The following is a 20212-nucleotide window of genomic DNA, read 5'->3' as shown; positions in this document are numbered from 1 at the left end:
GCAAAAACGACCCAGCAATCCAGAGCTTTCTGTATCAGAGCTGAGCATCCCGACCCTTCAGCCACCCCCAGAAAGCAGCAGCACAGAGCACGTGTTATCCAAAGTCCCACCTATGTAAAAAGCAGAAAAGTGTCTTATTTCTGCAACATTCTTCTTATTTTCCAAAGATTTCTGCAACCTACTTTAATGTATTTTATCACCAGCACTCTCACCTTACAAGGGGAAAAACGAGCCCAATAAAGGCTCCAAGTCGAGCCGGCGCAGACGTTTATGGGGGAGAAGGAATGTGAACCCCCCAAAGCCAAGGCTGGTGTCCTCATTCCAGCCTTGTCATGAGCTCAGCACAGAAACGAGGGGAACTTCAAAACATTAGTGCCATACGATGATATTTAGTGTATGTATACAAGCCTTTCTGTGGAAGATAGAAGTTTTCCAAAGGTGGGAAGAGTTCTACCAGCTCTGTTTTCACTGCCACAGACAAAAAGGGTGATGGATGGAGAGATATGAGGAGAAAGAGCTAAGAATAGAAAATGTTGAGTTTCCATGCTGGGCTCTGATCACATTTAAACACGTAGTAATGAAAATACTACTAAGTTTTTGCGACATTACTACAGGTCCCTCTACAAATGGCTTACAAAGGGTTGACAGATGTACAAATAAATATAAATGTAATGAAAAAAACAATGTTTTCTTTTAGATGAAAAAGCCTTTTAAATAGCAACAATAAAAATGGAAAGGAAATGGGTGAGGGATGCGAGGGCAAATACAAACTTTGGATGGAAAGATCGAAATGCAGTAAAACACTGAAATTCGTAACAAAAAGATATTGAAAATAAAATACCCAGTTGCAAGTTTGGTCTCTTTGAATCTATTCCCCTGCAAAGTCAAAAGAGTAGAAGCCAACTCAGTTGCAACTCTAAGAAGGAAAAAAAGGGCCCAAGGTGCTGCAGGTAAAACTATTAATCCCACACACCTTTTTGTCTTTCTGGTTTATAAAACACGAGTGTGGATCGCTGGGCTCTGATGGGGAGGAAGATGCTCTAGTGGGTATTAAACAAATGCTAAATGATTACAAGCACCATATTGGCTGCGAAGGAGAGCAAGCTGCGGTGAGCTGTGCCTGTCACGTCACCGCTCCTGCTTGGCAAATAAGTTCTAATGCACAATTGGTATTTATTAGATGACATACAACAACTGTCTCATTAAATCAGGGCTTGAGCATAGGGCAGAAGTCTTAATTTAAAGTGTCACCAGCTATTGAAATCAGATGGTTGAGGCAGGAGCGGAGTGAAGGGGGTGAAAAAATGGGGACTAAAGGAGTAGGAAACAGTCACTGGTCCTAACCCACCTTTAGAAACGGGTTGTGATTTCTATGCTGGTCTGGGCACTGGTTCAAAAAAACATTTGCTCTGCGTTTGCTTTCTCTACGTGCACTTTCCAACTCTCTCCCTAATAAACGGTTGGGCACCTTTCTGTGTGTTTCAAATGCAGCGTCGAAAGCAAAGGTTAATGCTGGAGATTGCATTCCAATTGAAAACGCGGCAACCGGTAAATTTGGTTTGTTTAGAGTGGAAATGCTTGAACTGCTGTAGATGGGCGGCGGGTGCGCGAGAGTGGGGAGAGGGGGGTGGGAGACGCTCCCTGCGCCCCAGCTCTTCGCTGGGCAAAATTAAATTTCAAAGTTTAATGAGTTGCGAAGGGCGCTGGATGAAAAAGCCTGGGCTCCGCGCTGCCAAAACTGCAGCAGCGAGATGAAGAGAGAGAGAGAGAGTGAAAAAAAAATCCCACCAAACCCAAAACGTCAGGGAACAGAGCAAGTGAAAAATGTCAGGGCAAATTGCTCTTGACAGTGTTAATATCTGCACCTCATAGCAATAATTACATGTAAATAAATAGTGAAATAGCTCTCAGCTGGAGTCTGTACTCTGAGTGCAGATGCCACTAACAGCCAGCTGGGGACCTTTCGCTCTTCCACTGCTGCTTTCCCCCTTTTCTTCCCTCCCTCCCCCCTGTTTCATCTATGCCAGAGCTAAGAGAGCAATTGCTGGCGACTGCAAAATCTGTGCACAGCCCTCCCCCCTTTCTCATGGCACCGCGTTCGCTCCCTCTTCATATCACCCTCCCGGCCAGGGGCTGCTCTTGCTGTCAGGGGAAAGGTACAGGCGCTTTTAGCCCCTTGCCAGGGGAAAACGAGCTTTACTGGCTTCACGTCTGGCCATGGCATGAGCAAAGCCGAGGGGACGGGAACGGTGTGGCTGCCTATCCTTCCATCTCTGTGGGCTCCTAAAGATGTCAGGAGGGATGGAGCTATCTGTTTCAAGCACTGGGATTATGTTCTTCTTATCACCGAGGTTGCCTGTATTTCAAAAGGACACCGGAGAACATACAGTTTGGCAGCAGGATGCAAAAAGATGCTTCGTTTCCACAGGAGACGCGTCTCCCACTGCTATCAGAAGCATCCACAGAGATTTATAAGCCTGAGCCGGTGTCTCCAAGCTTTGCCCAAGCACAAAATGCACTTCTGCAAACCCACCTCGTTCTTTCCAAAGGCGTCAGGCAAAACTGCCACAGCCTAAGCAAGGACCGGGGGAAAAAAGCCACTGAGCCATCAGCATCGCTGGGTGGAATCAATCAGCACCTTTCCTGGTTCCCCAGGCTGTGATGGCAGCTTAAGAAATCACAAATGACACGGAGAGGGTGAATATTAATTGACTATTCACTGTCACTTCCAGAACGAGCCCTCGAATGGAGGCAGTAAGGGGGAAATTCAAAGCAAAAGAAGCTTCACTTGGTGGAGCATCAACGCATGGGACTCCTCACCACAAGATGCGAAGCCGCGTGGATTGAAGAGGAGACGGGATAAGTACCTGGAAGGAAGGTTCACTGAGGATTACCAGGCAAACTACCTTTTTTTTAAGGAAATCCCCTGAGCTGGAAATAGTGAGAGGCCAGGAGAGCGCCCTGTTCTTGATCCTCACGAGGAATCTGCTCGTGGTCGCTATCGGAGAGGAGCTGCTGGGCCGGGCAGAGCTGTGACTGTCACCAAGCTCCTGGCAGCTCCAGGGAAAAAAAACTCTCAACGTCTCCCAGGCACTAAAGCCAACGGGCCGTGGGCACCTGAGCGGGGAGGGAGGACTCCAAAGGCCCGAAAATAAAGATACAACTGCACGGAAATACAGAATTATAAAATATGGAAGCACTTCTCCAAAAAAAGCCTTCTGAGCTAGCAAAGGGCTTTGACAAAGCCTCAGGTTCCTACCTTACGTTTAAGCAGGATAAAAACTCTGTGCCTCCATTCTTGGCCTTGAAGATACCGACCTTCCCCACGGTACCGTGAGGAGAAACACATCGCGGGATGATGAGATGCTCAGATATTATGATGAAAGTCTTAGATAAAGTTAAGCTCATTATTTTAGCACTATTCGCTTCCACTCGGTCAACTGATCTCTCTGTGCCTTCAGTTTAGCTCCAGCCCTACAAAGTCCAGGTCTAATTGTGAGCCATAGGGCTCTACTAACCAACTAGCAGACCTGTGATGCTTAGTCCCGAATGAAGCCGGCGTGTGCCCAGCCCCACTGCCAAAAGATGCCGTATTTTCATGCCGACAGCTCATTAGCCACTCCCTAATTAGCAATTACTCGGGGGCCAAACTACTGGAGTAAAGCAAATGAAAAAAATAACCTGCCACTGATAGGAGGGAGATGTTCCTACAGCACCGCAGCCTTGTGTACGGGAGAAAAGCTTTGAGGCCTTTCCTTTCGGCTAATGAGATTCACAACAACACCCCACACTGCACCGAGCAACAAACACAGCTCCATTCTTTGGAAAACAAATATGTTCTTTAGAGCTTCCTGGTTGTCAAACACCTTTTTGTTTAGCTCAACAACTAATCCACTTATCGGAGGATAAAGCTGCCAGTGAATCACCAGTATGATAAAAGCATGCACAAAATTAGCAAAAATTTGCCTATGGCTCCTGCACATTCAACAAACACCAGCTAAGAGAAAAATGAGTCCTTTTTTTTTGCTTTTTTTTAATAACTGAGATCCCCAGGAGAGATTCTGTCAGATAGCAGCTTTTCTTTTGCTTGCAGTTTTTTCTTCCTCTCTCTCTCTCTCCCTCTCTTCCCATCTAACCCAAGCAGCGAGGCTGGGAGATGCTGGGAGCTGATATGAGAGCCACGGAAATTGGCACTATTTGAATAAGCAAGAGATGCAGCGGGGAAAAATTTTAATAAGGTGGGTTTTTTTTAAAATTAAAAAGAAAAAAAGAAAATAGTGCTCCGGCATTGGTTTCTTCCCTAGGACCTCCGCACTGCTGGATGCTGTGCTGCTCAGGAGGGGTAACACCTATAGGATGCTGGATTTGTCCTTCCCTGCTCTTCATTGTGGTTTGTAGCCCGTTGTGATTTAGCCTCTCCGCATTCCCGCATGGCAGATCCACACTAACTCTCCCTGTTACACGGATGGGGAAACCACTGCAGACAAGAGTAAGTAGCTTACCAGGGTTGGGCAACCAAGTTAGTAGTAAGGGACACAAAACCTCATTATTTCCAATCCTTTGCTGCCACAAACATTAAACCACCTTCCCTCTCCCAAGCTCTCCCACCCAAACCTTCAGAAGGACCTTGCAGAGCATTAACTGGGTAAATGGGATTTATCTACTCCCTGGAATACCCTCAGCTATGGAAACCTTGGGAATTTCTCCAGCAGGGATGTTTGCAGAGATGTTCTGGTGAGAATTCTGACATTATAAACCCAGTTATGTGAAAGGTGGAATGAGACAGAGAAAGAGGGAAGAGAACTCCTTGGACTTGGACTCTTGCAAAAGACTTGTTCCAATAAGACAAAATAAATACCTCCATAGTCTGTGGCATCAGTGAAGAGTGATTCAGCTTTTCTGAGGTCTGACTCATTTTCTGAAGATCCTGGCTCTCTGTACTCATCATCTAGAGCACCTAAGATGACTGAGCCCCTAATGGAAGCATGTCAGTTAAGAGGAATGACTGTGAATGATACTCTCTCTTTGTTACCTTTAAATGATGACGGTCTGAAAGGGAGAATCAGCACAGCGTGATTATTGCTGCCTTCAAGATTACCAAAATCGCGCTACCGTAGCTGTTACCGGTGAGGAACCAACAGGAGCTGACTGACGCACTTGGCAGCTGCCAGACTTTGCCCCACACAGAGCTCACCAGCCTCTTCAGAGCCCACCCCCGAGGCTCCAGCCAGCTCAGGTGATGAGGATGCTCCCTTGATCCCAAATCCTTGTTTTCCTGGACCGTATGCACCTCAGCTGGATATCTGCATCACCGTAGATTAGCAAGAAGACACAGCTAGTTCAGAACCACACCACAGCAGTCAAGCTGGGAGAACTGGGGTCTTTGAAGGTTTCTAGCTGTACTTTCTAAGCACGGATCATTACTTGGAAGTACTGTCAGCACAACGAGCGCTGGAGGTGAAGATCTGCAACTGTCCCAGGCCACAGTCCCATTGCAACAGCCTGAATGGAGAGAACCTGACGCATTCCAACATTCTCCTCTTCCCCCCCCACCAATTTGCCTGGGCTTGCATGGGACCACAGCACATGACGACAGGAACATTTAGGGGAGCTGGGAATTAATCAAGAGGCACCCACCTGTCAGGCTGGTATCTGGAACTAAACAGAAACACTTGCTAGTGCTTGACCTCTCGCCCTCCAGACAAGCCTGCGGCTCTTGAGCGGTTTGAGAAACCCTCTTGCAGGGATCGTGGCTTTGAGACCCCGGGTGAAATAAAGCAAGGGGAGCAGGCGAGGAGAGACACAGGAGCTGGGTTACGAGCGGCGGGGGAAGGAGGAAGAGGCCAGTGGGGGGACTGGCAATCTTCTGGCACGGCTGGGAGAACGTAGCTGGATAGCTGGTGTGACAATGTGGATGCAATGGGAAAGATCAGGGCACACAACGGGTTGGACAACGGGCCAAGAGCAAGAGCCATCTGAGGCTCAGCCCTGTAGGTAAAAGAGACTGGAGAGTTAGAGACAAATATCCCCAAGACTTTCTACATATCCCCCGGATGGGGTTTGTGTTGGGTGACATCAGTGCGTGCTGATTAGCAGTCCGGCACGTTTGAGTGTTAAATCAGCCTTTCTTGTAGTTAATGGAGGCCAAAACTCTGCGCTGACGATCATTCAAACAATGAAACCTAAGGCAATGCTAACTGTGCGAAACAGAAGAAGCAAGCCCTGCGCGCATGCCAAGGGATTTTGAAACACCAATCTTAAGGTATGGGATTAAGATCTTAATTTTTAAAGAGATGTGGGGCACTTGGTCTTTAAAATGCATGAACAGATTCTAGCTGATGTAAAATGGCTCAGCCACTCTGGTAGCATTGACCTCAGACCCAGATGATGTGAGCAGAAAGATGCTACCCTAGCTCTGACTTTCAGATTTTCAGACTTCTGGGGTGTCTGTGCAAACACCCAGGAGAGGGGAAAGGACAAATACTTCAGGAAAACCTCCTTCCGCCTGCCTTAATACTGAAGAGAAGAGAGAACAGCACAGAACAAGATCTGAGCCAACAGTGCAAAGGGGTTGGGACATTCTATGCCAGCATCCTACGAGTTCACATACTTTAACAAGTGCAAGTCAGTGTGCCAGTCCTAAAGCCTCCGATGTTTCCAACAGGCATCTGTTACACCTGCTTCCTCCTCGTCTGAAATAAAAACTCCTCCTTTCCTTGGCAGAAGTTACGGAAGCACTGAAGTTACTGAAAGCCTTAAGTCTTGCCTGGTAGAAATCTAAATACTGGAAGTTCAGTTCCACTGATGTTCCCTGGATCTATACAGTATGGATGGAGTTTATACCAGAAACCAGCTGGAGCTGGAACATAGACCTTAAAATTCTTTGCAGGAAAGATGCCACCTTATAGATGGACATAGAAATGGGGAACAGACGTTCATAGGAGCTGGGCAGAGACCGAGAGCTAAGGAAGAAGCTCAGAGCGAAGAATTAATTCGCTTTCCGAGTTATGCTGAGCTTATGGTCTAGTGATGAGAGCAGGAGGACACAAGTGGCTGCTACAGAAGCCAAGAAAACATTTTCTGCAACTGGTCCCTGCTTTTTCTTCTCCATTGCTCCAAGCAGCAATGACTAAAAGCTCCAGGGAGAGCTCCAAGCCTCTGGTGTTGTACAGAAATGTGCTTTTCCTCGGGCTAAAAACCTGGAGCTACAGATTCTAAAGCAAGCAATGCTTTGCTGGAGTCTCACCAAACAGAGCACAGATCCAGGCAAGGATGCAAAACTGTCTGGGACGCAGCAAGCAGCTAAACTGAACGCGCCGGGAACACCAGCCCTATCTGGTGCTGAAATCACCTTGCTCCCCTGGGAGAGCAGAGAGCACTGTGAAACCCACGCCGCAAACTCCGAGGGAGCAAATCCCTTTAGAAGCAGACAGAACCGCGTCCCTTTTTCACTGCAAAACCAGCAAGCAGCCCTCCTGCATGGCTGACCTGCTCTCCCCGCTGCTGCTCATTTTTCGGGAGCCCCAGGCCCCATTGGGAAGTGTTTTCCAGGCAGTCTCGGCATCTCCTCCTACTGCAGCACACGACTGCAGGAGCCGGTCCCAGCCGGGGTCCCTCCTGCCCCGTCTGCCAGGCTGGAGCAGGGCATGGATGTGCAATTAGCAGCATGCCCGGCCTGAGCTCCGTTAGAGCTGGTGGACCCAACGCTCCCGACAGAGCCGCTGAATCCGGTGGTGGCTTTTAGGGTCGGGGAGACCCCATGTGGCTCCTAATTCGGGGCTGGATTTGTGCTCAGCTGCGCACTCTAATCGCTAATTAAAGGTTTGCCATCATCCTCCGGCAGCTGTTAGTGTCCTACAGGTCGATCCCCAAGCAACACTCTGCTGAGCCAGAGCCGCCGATTGGAAAGTTCATTGGATGGGCAGTTTCCAACCCCCTCCCCAATACACCCGGGGATTTATTTCCTCATCAGAAAAAAAGGGCTGCAATATCAGACAATGCTCTGCTTTGCATCACCTCTTCTTCTCCCCTTCTTGCAGTCAGCCCCCAAATATTGCTTGTTTTTCTCCTCTCCTTCATTCTTTTTTTCTTTCTTTTCTTCCTTTTTTTTTTTTGAATGAAAAAGAATGTTATTTTGTGCCTGAGCCTTGCCGGCTGCGCTCGGCGTCTGTATCAGCTGGAGGAGCTTATGAGCCTCGTCTCCTTGGATTTAGACTGAAATTTTGATTTTCTGCCGCACTCAGATAATGTGGAAATCCTGTTCCCCGATATTTACTGTTTATCAGCGCAGCACAGCGCAGTTCTGGGGGGAAGGGAATCTCTCCCTCCATGTGTCCCCCCTCGCTCCCCTCATCCTGCATGCTAATGGAGTTGGACTTGGGAGCAGACGCTACAACAATAGCCTAATTACGGCGAGAGCGGAGGGGAAGAGAAACTCCCTGGCAAAGAGTCTCGGCATCGCAGGGACGAACTCTGATCCCTGTCCCCATCACCAGAGCCAGCCGGAGCACTGGGCTGGTCCCTCGTCCTGCCAGGGATCACTAAACCACCTACCGCTCTCTAGACCCACTCCTAAGCCAGGCTTTGCCACCTCTGGTGGATCCCAGGTGCCTTCCAGCTTTAGGATGGGGAAGCACAGTGCATGGTGAGCCACGCCACATCTGCTTTCCTCCAGCTCCTCACTGGGATTAAACGCTCCTGTCTCATGTGTCTGAGCCAGGTTGTCCTCAGCATCTCAATCTATGAAGCCACCTCCCTGTCCCTTTTGCGTCACCTTTGTCCCACAGGGAGCCTGTGTGTTTATGGACCCCGTTTGCAAGCACCTTCCACAGCGTGTATCCCGCTCCTCCATGTGCCACCACACACACCAAGTCCTGCGTCCTCCAGTCAGGATTAGCGTCGCTGAGCCCTCGCAAACTCATTCCTGCAAGGAACCCGGAGGCGAGAAGGGGAACACACCTCCCTGCGTGCCACGAACTAGGCAAGAAAAATAAAACAATAATAATAAAATCTGGGGCTCAGCAGCAGGGGAACAGCTCTAAGGACCACTTAAGTGGCCAGCGGTGCATAATGCCTTGCTATTAATGAGGCCTGCTGCTGATCCCTAAAAGGGTTGGTTATTGTCAGATAACGTACGGGGCTTTCTCTGTGCCCCCCAGCCCCTCGTGGGGAAGGCAGGCATCTCCCTGTGCTTGGGATTGAGCTGAATAATGTCCCGGCCACCTGCAAACGCGCTGGGCTTTCTCTGCAACTGCATAATTAGAGGCGGCATTGGGGTAAGGCAGCAGGATAACGCAGCATGTAGAAAAGAAAAATGGGAAAAAGAGGGGGTTTTTATATATTAAAAAAGAAAAAAAAGAGGGGGAAAGGAATGGAAAAGGAGACAGGAAACATGATAAGGCTCAGCCAGGCGCTCTCTGCTCGGCTGTTCTCTGTGCAGCTTGGCTGTTGGCTGGCTCTTCTGGTTTAAAGTGACTCCACTTCTTATGGAAACGGAGAGGCGGTATTAAAAAAAAAAACCAAGACACAGAGAGCTTCCTTATCTCATGGAGACAGTTGTCAGGAATCACTTTGACTGAGTCGTTTTGTCTCCATGCTTTTTTTCGCTGTCAAGCAGGCCTCAGGACATGGATCAAAGGAGAGGCGCCGAGCGCTCGCTGAAACTTCTGATCCCTTCTCGGTAGAGACGCGCGAGTGGCAGACAGCTCTCCTCCACATCAAATGGAAGGAGAGAGGAGAGGGAGGAAGAAGGGAAGGGAGAGGGAGAAGAAAAGCTGGGAGAGACACAGAGAGAGGAGGCTGTGAGGAGCTCGCTCTGCCGCTTCCGATCTCAGGGGAGAGACAGATTACAGCAGCTTTTGCTTTCTCTCTTCCCCGTTCCCCATCAGCTCTGCACTGGCCTTGTGGGTGAAATCCTACCCCAAAACAACCCCCTGGGTGTCAGCATTGCCCCTTCCATCTCTCAGATCAGTCGCTGTGATTTTCCTATATCTACTTGGCAAGCGGCTCCCCACCCTTTCCCCGATGTGACTCACGATTCCCTTTCAGGTACTTATTCCCTGAAATAAGATCCCCCTCGTCTCCAAACTGGATAGAGGCTTAAGGGCTGACTCCAGCTTACTGCGGCGAGCTAAGACCCTCCGCACCTTTGATCAATTTACTGCTCACGCACCCCAGACCCCGCCGGGATTTCTCATCTTCAGTCCCCGCTGCAAATTGATCTCGTGCACGCCTGTCTGGTGGAGGCGAGCAGCAGCGCCTTGCAGCGGGAGGCCCTGCTGCACCCAAGCTGTTTTTGCCCGTGTCCGTCGCTGTGCGAGGTGCAAACCCCCGCGTGGCACGCACCCCACACCCCCTGATATTTATCTGTTCAACACACAGCCGTATCTCCTCTCCTTTGCACCTCCCTGCACACCACAGAAGCTCTGTCACCCCAAGCTGCTAAATCACGTATTGCACAGCCGTCTACTGCTCCTCCTCCCTCCGCACACAGTGCATCGAGACAAACGCACTGCAAGCTGCCACAATACCGAGATGCCCTTCATCCCACACAAAAGACCAGCACAGCATCCCTTCAGGGTACATCTCCCCCATAAACCCCTCATGATGCTTCACAGGGCCCTGTAGCTCTTCCGAGCAGCCCTCCAGGATGCTCCAGAGATGGACAAAACCCCTGAAGTCTTCCCTGTCCTCTCAGCCTCCAACATTCTGCTTGCAACCTTTGCTCTAAGACACTGCAACCCACCCATCAGCGATCCCAGCAGCTGGCTGGCTTTGGGACGGGAGCGAACGCAGGTTTCCTGCATTGTTAGCACACGTCGATGGTGAAGCGAACTGAAAATAAACCATACTGAGTAACAACCCGTTTCAAAATGCATCCATCAGCTCCGGGAAAGCTGGAGGTCATGGCATATCACCCTAACACGGAACCATGTGAGCAACGCACAATCCTGCGTCTGTCTTCAGCGGAGCGTTTCCTGAGCCAGGGCAGGGTTGATGTTCACAAGAAGAGCGCTGACCTGCCCGTACCTGCAATACATCGTCTCACCTCCTCTCCCAGCGCATCTCTGCCCTTCTGCGCGCCCACTGGTGTCGTTACGCTTTCCACAACCCCTCTTTGTGGGGAAAAAAAAGAGAGGAACAGGTTGAGGTCAGCGCCTGATCCACTGCAAAGTACACTGCCGTAGATTTTTCCTATCATAGATGGCTTTTCACAGCCAGGGCACAGCTGGAGCACAGCTGTTACACCATTGCTAGATTTTAACAGGCACACACGACACACGAGCACACACAGCGGCGTGTACGCACAGAACGTGCACGCAGGACATCGATGCCCTTGTGCACGCAGGCGTGCAAGAGCACGCACACATGCCCCGGCCTCTGAATCCTGATTATTCCTTTTACTGCATTCCTCCCTTTTAAGCTTCCCCTCTGTCTTGCGTCCCTCATTCCAGGGCTGCTTTCCCCACCGCGGTCCCTTGGTTCCTCTCGCGGCTCAGCACCAGCTCCCTGGTCCCTTGGTTATTGCAGCTCTTCCAGCCACACTCGCCTCCGAGTGCCAGAGGTCGCTCCGAAATGCCCGTCGCCAGGCTGGATGCTGTATTAATTGCTAATCTCTCATTTTTCTCTATCTGCGCTGCCTGCCTTGTCTCAAGTTCCCTTATTAATCATAAAGCAGGGCAAATCCTACATTTGAATTCTCCGAGTCTGTGTCTCCCAGCCAAGCCCCTCTTACCCTCCCCGGTGTGGAAAAGAGACAGGACCCAGAGGGGTTTCAGCAGGAATTACAGCCCCCGCGTCGCCTCTTCCACCCACCCGGAAACAGCTTTGCTGCCACCAGCCCATAAATGGGTAGTGGGGTCTGGGTGGGAAGGGATATTTAAAGATTTTTGGGTACAGATTTAAGCGTCTTAGCCCTGTGTTTCTTAAATAAGTGCTCCCCGCTCTGACGTCTGGGGGCTTATCAGACACTTTCACATCTCCCTGCATTTCCTCCTGCTGACATTGGTCTCGTCATTCTCCTCAGGTTGTTTTCCCTGTATTTCTTCTCCTATTTACTCCTTATTCCCCAATTTGTCTGCTTCTGATACTTGTGTTGACAAAGAGTTCAGTGCCACAGGGGCTGGTCCTGGATCCACCGAAGGTAACGACAAAGCTCCTGTTGAATTCAAGGCTCAGGAAACGACTGTTCGCTCTGAAATCCTTCAGTGTTTCTAATATTTTAATATCACAGTAATACCCACAGAGAACAATGTCTGGAGTGGAAAACACACAGGAATAAACATCATCAGTGACACCCAGAGTTATTAAGGTAATAAGGTGCTGCCTGTTTCTAATCAGTTTTCAATGGGATCTGAACATCCAAATGAATCAAGGAAACCCAAGAAACCTCCAGATTGACAGAAAGCATTTTGGCCCCTCAGATATGGATTTCCCCCTTCCCACCCTACTCCTTCGCTCGCAGAAACAGTCATTAGGAACAAGGCAAATAAATACGTATCCATTTTCACACGAGAAAAATGTTCCATTCTCCTGTTTTCCCATTGCTGGGAGCAGAGGCGTCTAATTGACAAGAGCAGATGGCTTTGTTTGGTTAAATAAATTTTAAAAAAAAGAAACTTTAGTGGAAAAACTACCAGCTTTCCTGGGACACGTAGGTTAAAAGTTTAGAGAGATGGAGCTGCATTCGACACCGAGCGGGAGAAAACGCCAACGCAGTCTCAGCAGAGTTAGTTTCTCCCAGAGAGAAACCTGGAGCTCCCATGTCTCCTTTCCACACTCCCACTGAAAAAGGACAGGGATTTTAGCACCTGTTCACCTCCTTCTCCAAAAATCCCATGTGCAATCTGCAACAAAGGTCGTGGGGAGGCTGAAGAGCGCTCACCAAGAAAGAAACGGGGTGCGAGGGATAATTGGGACAGCAAGGACTTTGTGAAGGGCAGATGCTTCGTTTGGGGGAATCGCGGTCCTGGAGAGATGGTGCTGCAAGGGGAACGTGGAGGAGGCGGCGTGGGGGGAACAGGGCAGAGACCACGCGGAAATAAAACAGGAGTGGAAAAGGAAGGTGGGAGGAAGGGGAAGGAGAGGGGGAAAAGAGAGGAAGAGGAAGCCAGGAGGCAAGGTTAAAGAAAAACCCTCGTGTGAGGTGGCACCCAAGAGCGTCTGAGGTTAAAGAATAGGAGAAGAACATGTTCCTACACTAAGATAAGCCGGAGAAATGAATCCTTATCCGTCCAAAACCAACCCTTTAAAATTCGAGCGAGAGAAGGGTCTCCTTTCAGGGAAACGGGGAATCCTTAATGCTTCCTCCCTCAGCAACTGTAATGCCAGGATGTTCCCAATCTGCTTTGAGGGATGGAAAGATTAAGAATAATAAAAAAATTGCAATAAAATATGTGTGAACGAGGGGGTAATTGTGGACAAATGCAGCATTCAAATTCATTTTTCAGCTCTTTTACACACCATTTCAATCTTATTTTCTGCTTGTTAATGAGATCTTGTTGGTTGGGGTGGGCACGGCTGCCCAGTATCGCTTGGGTAATTGCACATAATTTTCTCTCTACTAGTGATTTGCATCAGATTTTTTTTTTCTAATTCTTTGCTATTTAAACCCCCTCCTCCCTTTCTCCCTCCCCCCCCAAATCTCACCCTCTCCTCCCCCTCTTTCTTCCCCTCCCCTTCTCCTGGCCCAGCAAGACTCATTTTGAATGCTTATTATAGGCACAGTGTCTCTGACAAAAAAAAAGGAAAAAAAAAGAGAAAAGGAAGCAGACAGAAGGGATCCATGTCAGCGAAGGGAAGAGCGCTGGAGCCAGCCCTGCCATGCCTGCTCCCTGCTCGCCAGTTAACATCACGTCCTTCCCAGTTGCCAGGTTTTCCACCCCCAAAAAAAGCACTCAGCTCTGCTCACACTGCTCACACTTCTGCTGGGATCTGTGTGCTCCTGATGGGGATTTACAGAATCACAGAAGAGTGTCAAGGGCTGGAAGGGCCCTGGAAAGCTCATCCAGTGCAATCCCCCATGGAGCAGGAACACCCAGATGAGGTTACACAGGAAGGTGTCCAGGCGGGTTGGAATGTCTGCAGAGAAGGAGACTCCACAACCCCCCTGGGCAGCCTGGGCCAGGCTCTGCCACCCTCACCGGGAACAAGTTTCTTCTCATATTTAAGTGGAACCTCCTGTGTTCCAGTTTGCACCCATTGCCCCTTGTCCTGTCACTGGTTGTCACCAGAAGAGCCTGGCTCCATCCTCCTGACACTCACCCTGTCTGTAAACATTAATGAGTCCCCCCTCAGTCTCCTCTTGTCCAGCTCCAGAGCCCCAGCTCCCTCAGCCTTTCCTCACACGGGAGATGCTCCACTCCCTCCAGCATCTTGGTGGCTGCGCTGGACTCTCTCCAGCAGTTCCCTGTCCTGCTGGAACTGAGGGGCCACAGCTGGACACAATATTCCAGGTGTGGTCTCCCCAGGATTCACACAATCCCCGATCCACCCGGGATGGAGGAAGAGACTGGAGCCCTGGGACAACGTCAGCAAAAACACAACTGTGCTCTGGACTAAGAGGGTCCTTGAGTTTAGAGCCTGACCTTGAGTTTAAAGCCTGACCTATGCCTCAAGTGTCCCTCCAGGAACACTGGAGGGACAGTGATAAACCAGAAATCTTAAAATCTGACTTCAACCTTCAGATACTGCAGTAACACTGGGAATGAATTTGCTCACAGAACAAAAAAAAAAGCCACCAAAAGCCCTGAGAAAATTAAAGCAATAAATATGAGATGGTGAACAAGTTTCTCTTGGCTCTTCGTCTTTCTGGAATTGTCTTAATCTCTGGGTGAGCCTGTGGGTTTGTTACAAGATTCAAAGGTCTCAGAAAGAACATGTTATGAAAGTATAGAAAGTGCTTGACTCTGAACTATACCCTAATATGTTCTGCAGCTAGACAGGGGCCATCTGCAACAAACTAATGATCTTTTGCTTTTGAGTAACTCCAACATGCTACAGTAGACACATTTAAGATACAGGCCCGGATTTAAAAGGGCAGCAGAATTTTAGGAGGCAAAGCAGTGGGTAAAATCCTCCTAAAAAACCTATGAAGACATTTTGAAAGGCAGAAGAGATGTGCCAGAGATGAAAGCAGCCCAGAATACAACATGACCCTACTTTTTACTGTTTGAAAAGCACGCAGGGAATCTCCTGTCTTCACAAATGGCAGAGGCGCAGTGAAATGTGGCCCTCACTTTTTATGTTGACTTGTAATTAATTCACTTAATTTCCTCCCACCTCAGCCCACCCTGCAGCAGACACCTTTCTTAAAGGACTGACAGATGCTGAGCAGGACTCAAATGGACTTAATACTGAGTTTACCATTATACTGAGCTATCTGTCATAAGCCTTATCGCAGCCATGGTGAGGGGCAATACTGAGCCTTGAAAACAAGTGAATGCAAAGTCTGTCCGCACTGCAGTGTGAAGCAGGGACCTGGTGAAGGATGTCTCAGTGCTCGGCCTTGTTCTAGTTAAATGGGAGATGATTCCTCTGCGGGATGAAAATGAGTTGGAAATATTTACGATGCATTTATGAAAACCCACCCATCCACGCGTACACTTGGTTTACAACCCACTCTTGGAAGAAATTATGAGACAGAAGCTCCGGGGCCAGAAATTATACTCTATGACTGCTAACTCTGCTTACTCATGCTTTGCTTCGGGTCTCTGTCTCTTCACTAAGTTTAGGCACAGGAATCAGTGCCAACCCAGAGGCCACTGAGTCACCCAGGTGAATCAGGGACAGCTGCTGCCGACCCACACGACGTCCAGGGAGCAACGGGGACCTCGCTGCTGCATGTTCCTGATCACCCGTGACTGCTGCACCACCCAGCGCATCCTGCCAGATGTGGGGTGACACATCTGGCTGCAGCTGGGCAACCTGTGAAGTCCTCTTTCTCCAAGAGGCGACACTCAGAGCAATGTCTCTCTCCTACAAAGGCACAAAACCATCACAAATCACCGCTCGGGTCGCCCTGAGGTCTGGCACTAAGGTCTAGGACGGAGTATGGCATGAGAGATCACAGTATGTAGTGGTTTAATTACATAGAACCATCCTTTGCATGACCAAGTCGGTGTTCTTGGATAAAGTGTCACAAAAAACATTATAATGGGATGAAGTAGTTGAAGATAATATTTCCCAGTTGAGCTCTCACTCCTCAGCGGTCTCAGGTCTGGAACAGAGGCCCAATGGCCTCTATACGGAGGAAAACATATGGGAAATGTTTCAGGGATGGGCACAAGACTTTGTGTGCCATGGGCTGGTAAACAAGCGAGAAACATGGCCATTTCCCACGTGAAGGTTGGGGAAAACTTCAGCAGCGTCTGCTCTTTCCGTCAGGAGGGGGAGGACTAAAGTGCGTGTGTGCGTGGGGACTGAGCCCGCGGAGGCCAAACGTAATCCCCTTTGCTCTGTTGTGAGAATGGAAATGCCATGCTTCTCCTCTAGAATTTCAGCTGCCAGCACCGAGCCCGTCTGGTGGATTGTGGCCGGGACACCCAATCCTGGGGTAACTGGATAGCGGTGCTGAGCCGCAGCAAATGCTGCAGCTCTCAGCCAGGCTGGCCCCCACCTCCTTGTCTAAACTGCAAAGAAGTTTCCCTCCTGCTGCTGCTAAGGGATGAAACCAGAGAACTGTCCGTTTGCAGCTCAGATAAATTGCCATCATTTTAAGTTCTCAGTATTTTTTTTCCATCTCCTGGACTCTCTCCTTCGCTGTAGTTGGTATTCACCCCTGCAGAGTGCAACCAGATACCGCAGATATCTGAACAAGAGGGCTGAGGTGCAATGAATTTTACCTGTAATGCCATGGAATAGCTGAATTACGTGCAAATAGGTTATATAGAGCATCCCATATTGAGACCTCACAAAACATTTACCCACCCTGCTATGTAAAGGACACTTCTAGGAGGTCCCATTCATGCTTGTAGGAATTATTTCTTGCATCCTTCCACTAGGAACAGGAGAGGAATATAGCAAGATAAGTAAATATAAAGCAGTCATAAAATCACCTGGGTTAGCCTTTCTATGCACAAAAGAAATAGAAGAATTTATATGCTGATAGCTTGGCCCTCACATGATTAAAAGCATCAGAAAAATGGGAATCTCCCCTTCTTGGGGGTGCAAAGCTCTCTTTTCTTCAGGACTGCCAGATAATGTATGCTCTCTTTGCCATACAAAGGGCTTATTGGCTCAGGACTCTATCTTCCCCCAGCCCGAGCCTGGGGGCAGGTTAATTTGGGATAGGGATAAGCACAGAAAAAGCATTGGTCTGATCATTTCAATGAGCCTCTGATTCAGTGAGTGGGACTAGTAAGTAAACGATGAAGCTACAGAAATGGAAACTGCATGATGGACTTGTACACATCTAGCAGCTTTATCACGTGGATTGCATCTTTAACTTATTCTGCGGTGCTAAATTGCACTTGTGATAATCACAATTAATCAGGTGCCCTGGACCATCTAACCTGCAGTCTGCCTTTGAATTCCACCCGGTATCCTCATCTCCCAAGCCCAGTGCTATTAGAGATCCCTCGTCAGAAAGATGTTGCCCTATTTCCCCCATAAATTACACTGTTGGAGCCAATATTCAGCCTCACACCAGTCACACTTTTACATTTTCCATCTCATGACCATTCAAAGCTAGAAGTGGGCTTTTTATACCATTTCAGAGAAGCTGCAAAATTTCCCTCTTTCCATTGACACTCAATGTTTGTTTTCACACTCGAGAGATCACAAGCTATTGGACCTTAAATTCTATATGCCTCTCTGATGTCTCCGTTCATTGCACTCCTCTCTAAACAGTTGTAGCCTTTTCATTTCAGATGCCTACCTAATTTATCCTTGTAGTTTCAAATTCTTTTTACTTCCTGTCTTAAATAGTGACACTGGCCACTCTTAAACAACTGCCGTAGTGCACTTTGTATGTGTCCATACTTCACAAGGGACTGAGAGAAAAAGTAAGACATATTTGGTACTCCTCCAGGATGGCAGGCACCACATGGATACAAGTCCTTGCTGTTAATTTTCAGTGTACAATATGTGCCTTGTCCCATTTAAAAGCAAATGTGCATTTGGAAAACAGATCACATCAAGTAAACCGAAGAGAAGCTTAAATGAGATGAAATGTACCTTTTCTCCTTTAAAGCTCAGCTACACCTCTCATTCTGACCTCGTGGAAAGCGTTAGCGGAATTGTTTACACGACACCTTCTCAAAACTAGATCCCAGATCTACATCCCTGTGTCCTGAGGAAGCTCAGATCCACGGCACTCGCAGGGCTTTCCATGTTCCAACTGGACTTGGACAAGCTGGCTTCAGCTCATCTCTAGACCAGTCGCCCACAAATCATGGACAGTACTAAAGAAAGCCTGCAAGAAGTAACTAAAAAAATCAAGCGTGCTGTCATTAGGCTAAAATGCACAATCAAAAGGCCCACGTCTGCACTGGAATTTTTTTTGGAGGGCTGAGAAGATGAACACCAATGTTCCAGTCCTGGCATTTGCACTTAGAGTGGGTTAACCTGAATATGGGAACTAACAGGATACAAACGCTCTGGCAGCACAATGCTGAGCTCAGGACAGACATACTGCCGATAAACAAATTAACTAATTGCTTAAACCAGGCTGCTTCCAGGAATTGGTGACAATAACAATAACTCAAGGGAGTTAACCATAACACACTGTGATAGCTTGAAGTTTGCCCTGCTCTCAGAGAATCTGGACCAAAGTGTCAGGCAAAGAAAGAGAATGGAAGCGGGTCACATACCTGCGGAGAGAGGCCATTGCTAACAGGATTCATGTGGTTGGCAGGAGCTGCGGCGTTCATGAAGCTGTCCGAGTAGCTGGAGAAGCTGTGCCGGGCCCCGTAGGCAGAGCCGGTGTCGGCGGCGGCGGCGGCAGCGAGCCCGCCCTGGTGCATGGTGGATGGCGGCAGGGGCTGGGGTCTGTGCACGGTGCTTCCGCCGTCTGCGGAGAGAACGGGCCGGGGAGAACGTTGGCGGCTGTTAGAGCTGGGGCTCTGCAGAGCATTTATTGATGGTTTGGCTATTCCAATCTCAGCTTCTGGTCCCACTATCTCTGTGCCCCAAGGGAACATGAGCATACCACGTGACAGTACAAAATATGCAAACTTGGGACGAAATATCTGAATTGTCTCTTAATTTTTCCCCAGACAGAAGCTATAAATTCCTTTGTGAAGACCAAGGCCAACTAAGATTAGCAATGCTCCTCCTACTGAACCCCAGTATGGAGTTTTATCCAGAATGAGGGATCACCTAATATGATACTCACTTTATAGCGATGTGCTCATCATTTAAAAGCTGAGCAGAACTATAGTCATGAAAGGACCATGAGACAGAGGAGAAAACTGTGGAGTTTCCATTGACTTGAGGAAAAACCCGGTCTTCCCAAGTAAAGGAAAACCACCTATGTATTACAAGAGCCTTGTGGGATGTCACAAATCAGAAAGGGAAGGGCCGATAGGGTGACGTAGGGCAGGAGAGGAGGAGCAGTGCAGGCGCAGGGGCACTCACCTTGGGAGATGGTGGTGGTTGGGTAGGTGGAGTCTGGCAGCTGGTACGGGGGCAGAGTCGGCATCCCTGTGGGCGGGAAGCCCCCCGGCAGCAGGTGGTTGAAAGCCGCAAGCTGGTTCGCCCCCGCCTGTTTGCGCCATCTCGCCCTTCGGTTGCTGAACCACACCTGATGGGGAGAGGAAAAATCCACGTGTGACTCAGAGCTGCTGTCCCACCTCACCCGCACTGCGGGTGGAAACGCATCCTGAGCTACAGCACTGGCCAAAAGCTGCTTCGAGTCGCTGCCTTTGTATTTGTCTCTGTTCCTCAGTTTCCCTTCTCCCAATGACAACACTAGTACTGCCCTGGCTCTTGGGTGAAGAGATATTCATTTAAAATTGTTAAAGATGCTATTGAGAACATGGGAGGGTGTATCAGCAGTAGGGCGAGACGAAGAGGAATAATTTAACTTGTGTATTCCAAGAGAGTCCATTCCAAATAGATGCATTGCTACCACCTGGCCATTCTGCCTTGTTATCTGACAACTATGTGAATTATGCTGAAGGATTAAGTACCATAATAGCAACACGGCTGCACTGTTAGGAGGGATAAATAGAGAGATTAGCATCATGGTTTCTATGTTAGACAAGCTAAATAG

At 48.8% G+C, this 20212-nt stretch overlaps 1 protein-coding gene across 3 annotated transcripts in view; it reads right to left on the bottom strand.

Moving 5' to 3' along the window:
* The window catches only part of PAX7 (paired box 7), a gene marked incomplete at its 5' end in the record, with an annotated part of 94426 nt that overhangs the window by 16191 nt on the left and 58023 nt on the right, over positions 1-20212 (bottom strand). For all 3 annotated transcript variants that reach the window (XM_082069990.1, XM_082069989.1, XM_082069991.1), the window contains 2 exons: positions 18810-19009; positions 19576-19741. In XM_082069990.1, coding sequence (XP_081926116.1) covers positions 18810-19009; positions 19576-19741 — 366 coding nt within the window. The remainder of the gene's footprint in view (positions 1-18809; positions 19010-19575; positions 19742-20212) is intronic.

Source organism: Streptopelia decaocto (assembly GCF_964273445.1).
Source record: "Streptopelia decaocto genome assembly, chromosome: 20".
NCBI classification, from domain to species: Eukaryota; Metazoa; Chordata; class Aves; order Columbiformes; family Columbidae; genus Streptopelia; species Streptopelia decaocto.
This window is presented reverse-complemented; position numbering and strand designations above follow the sequence as displayed.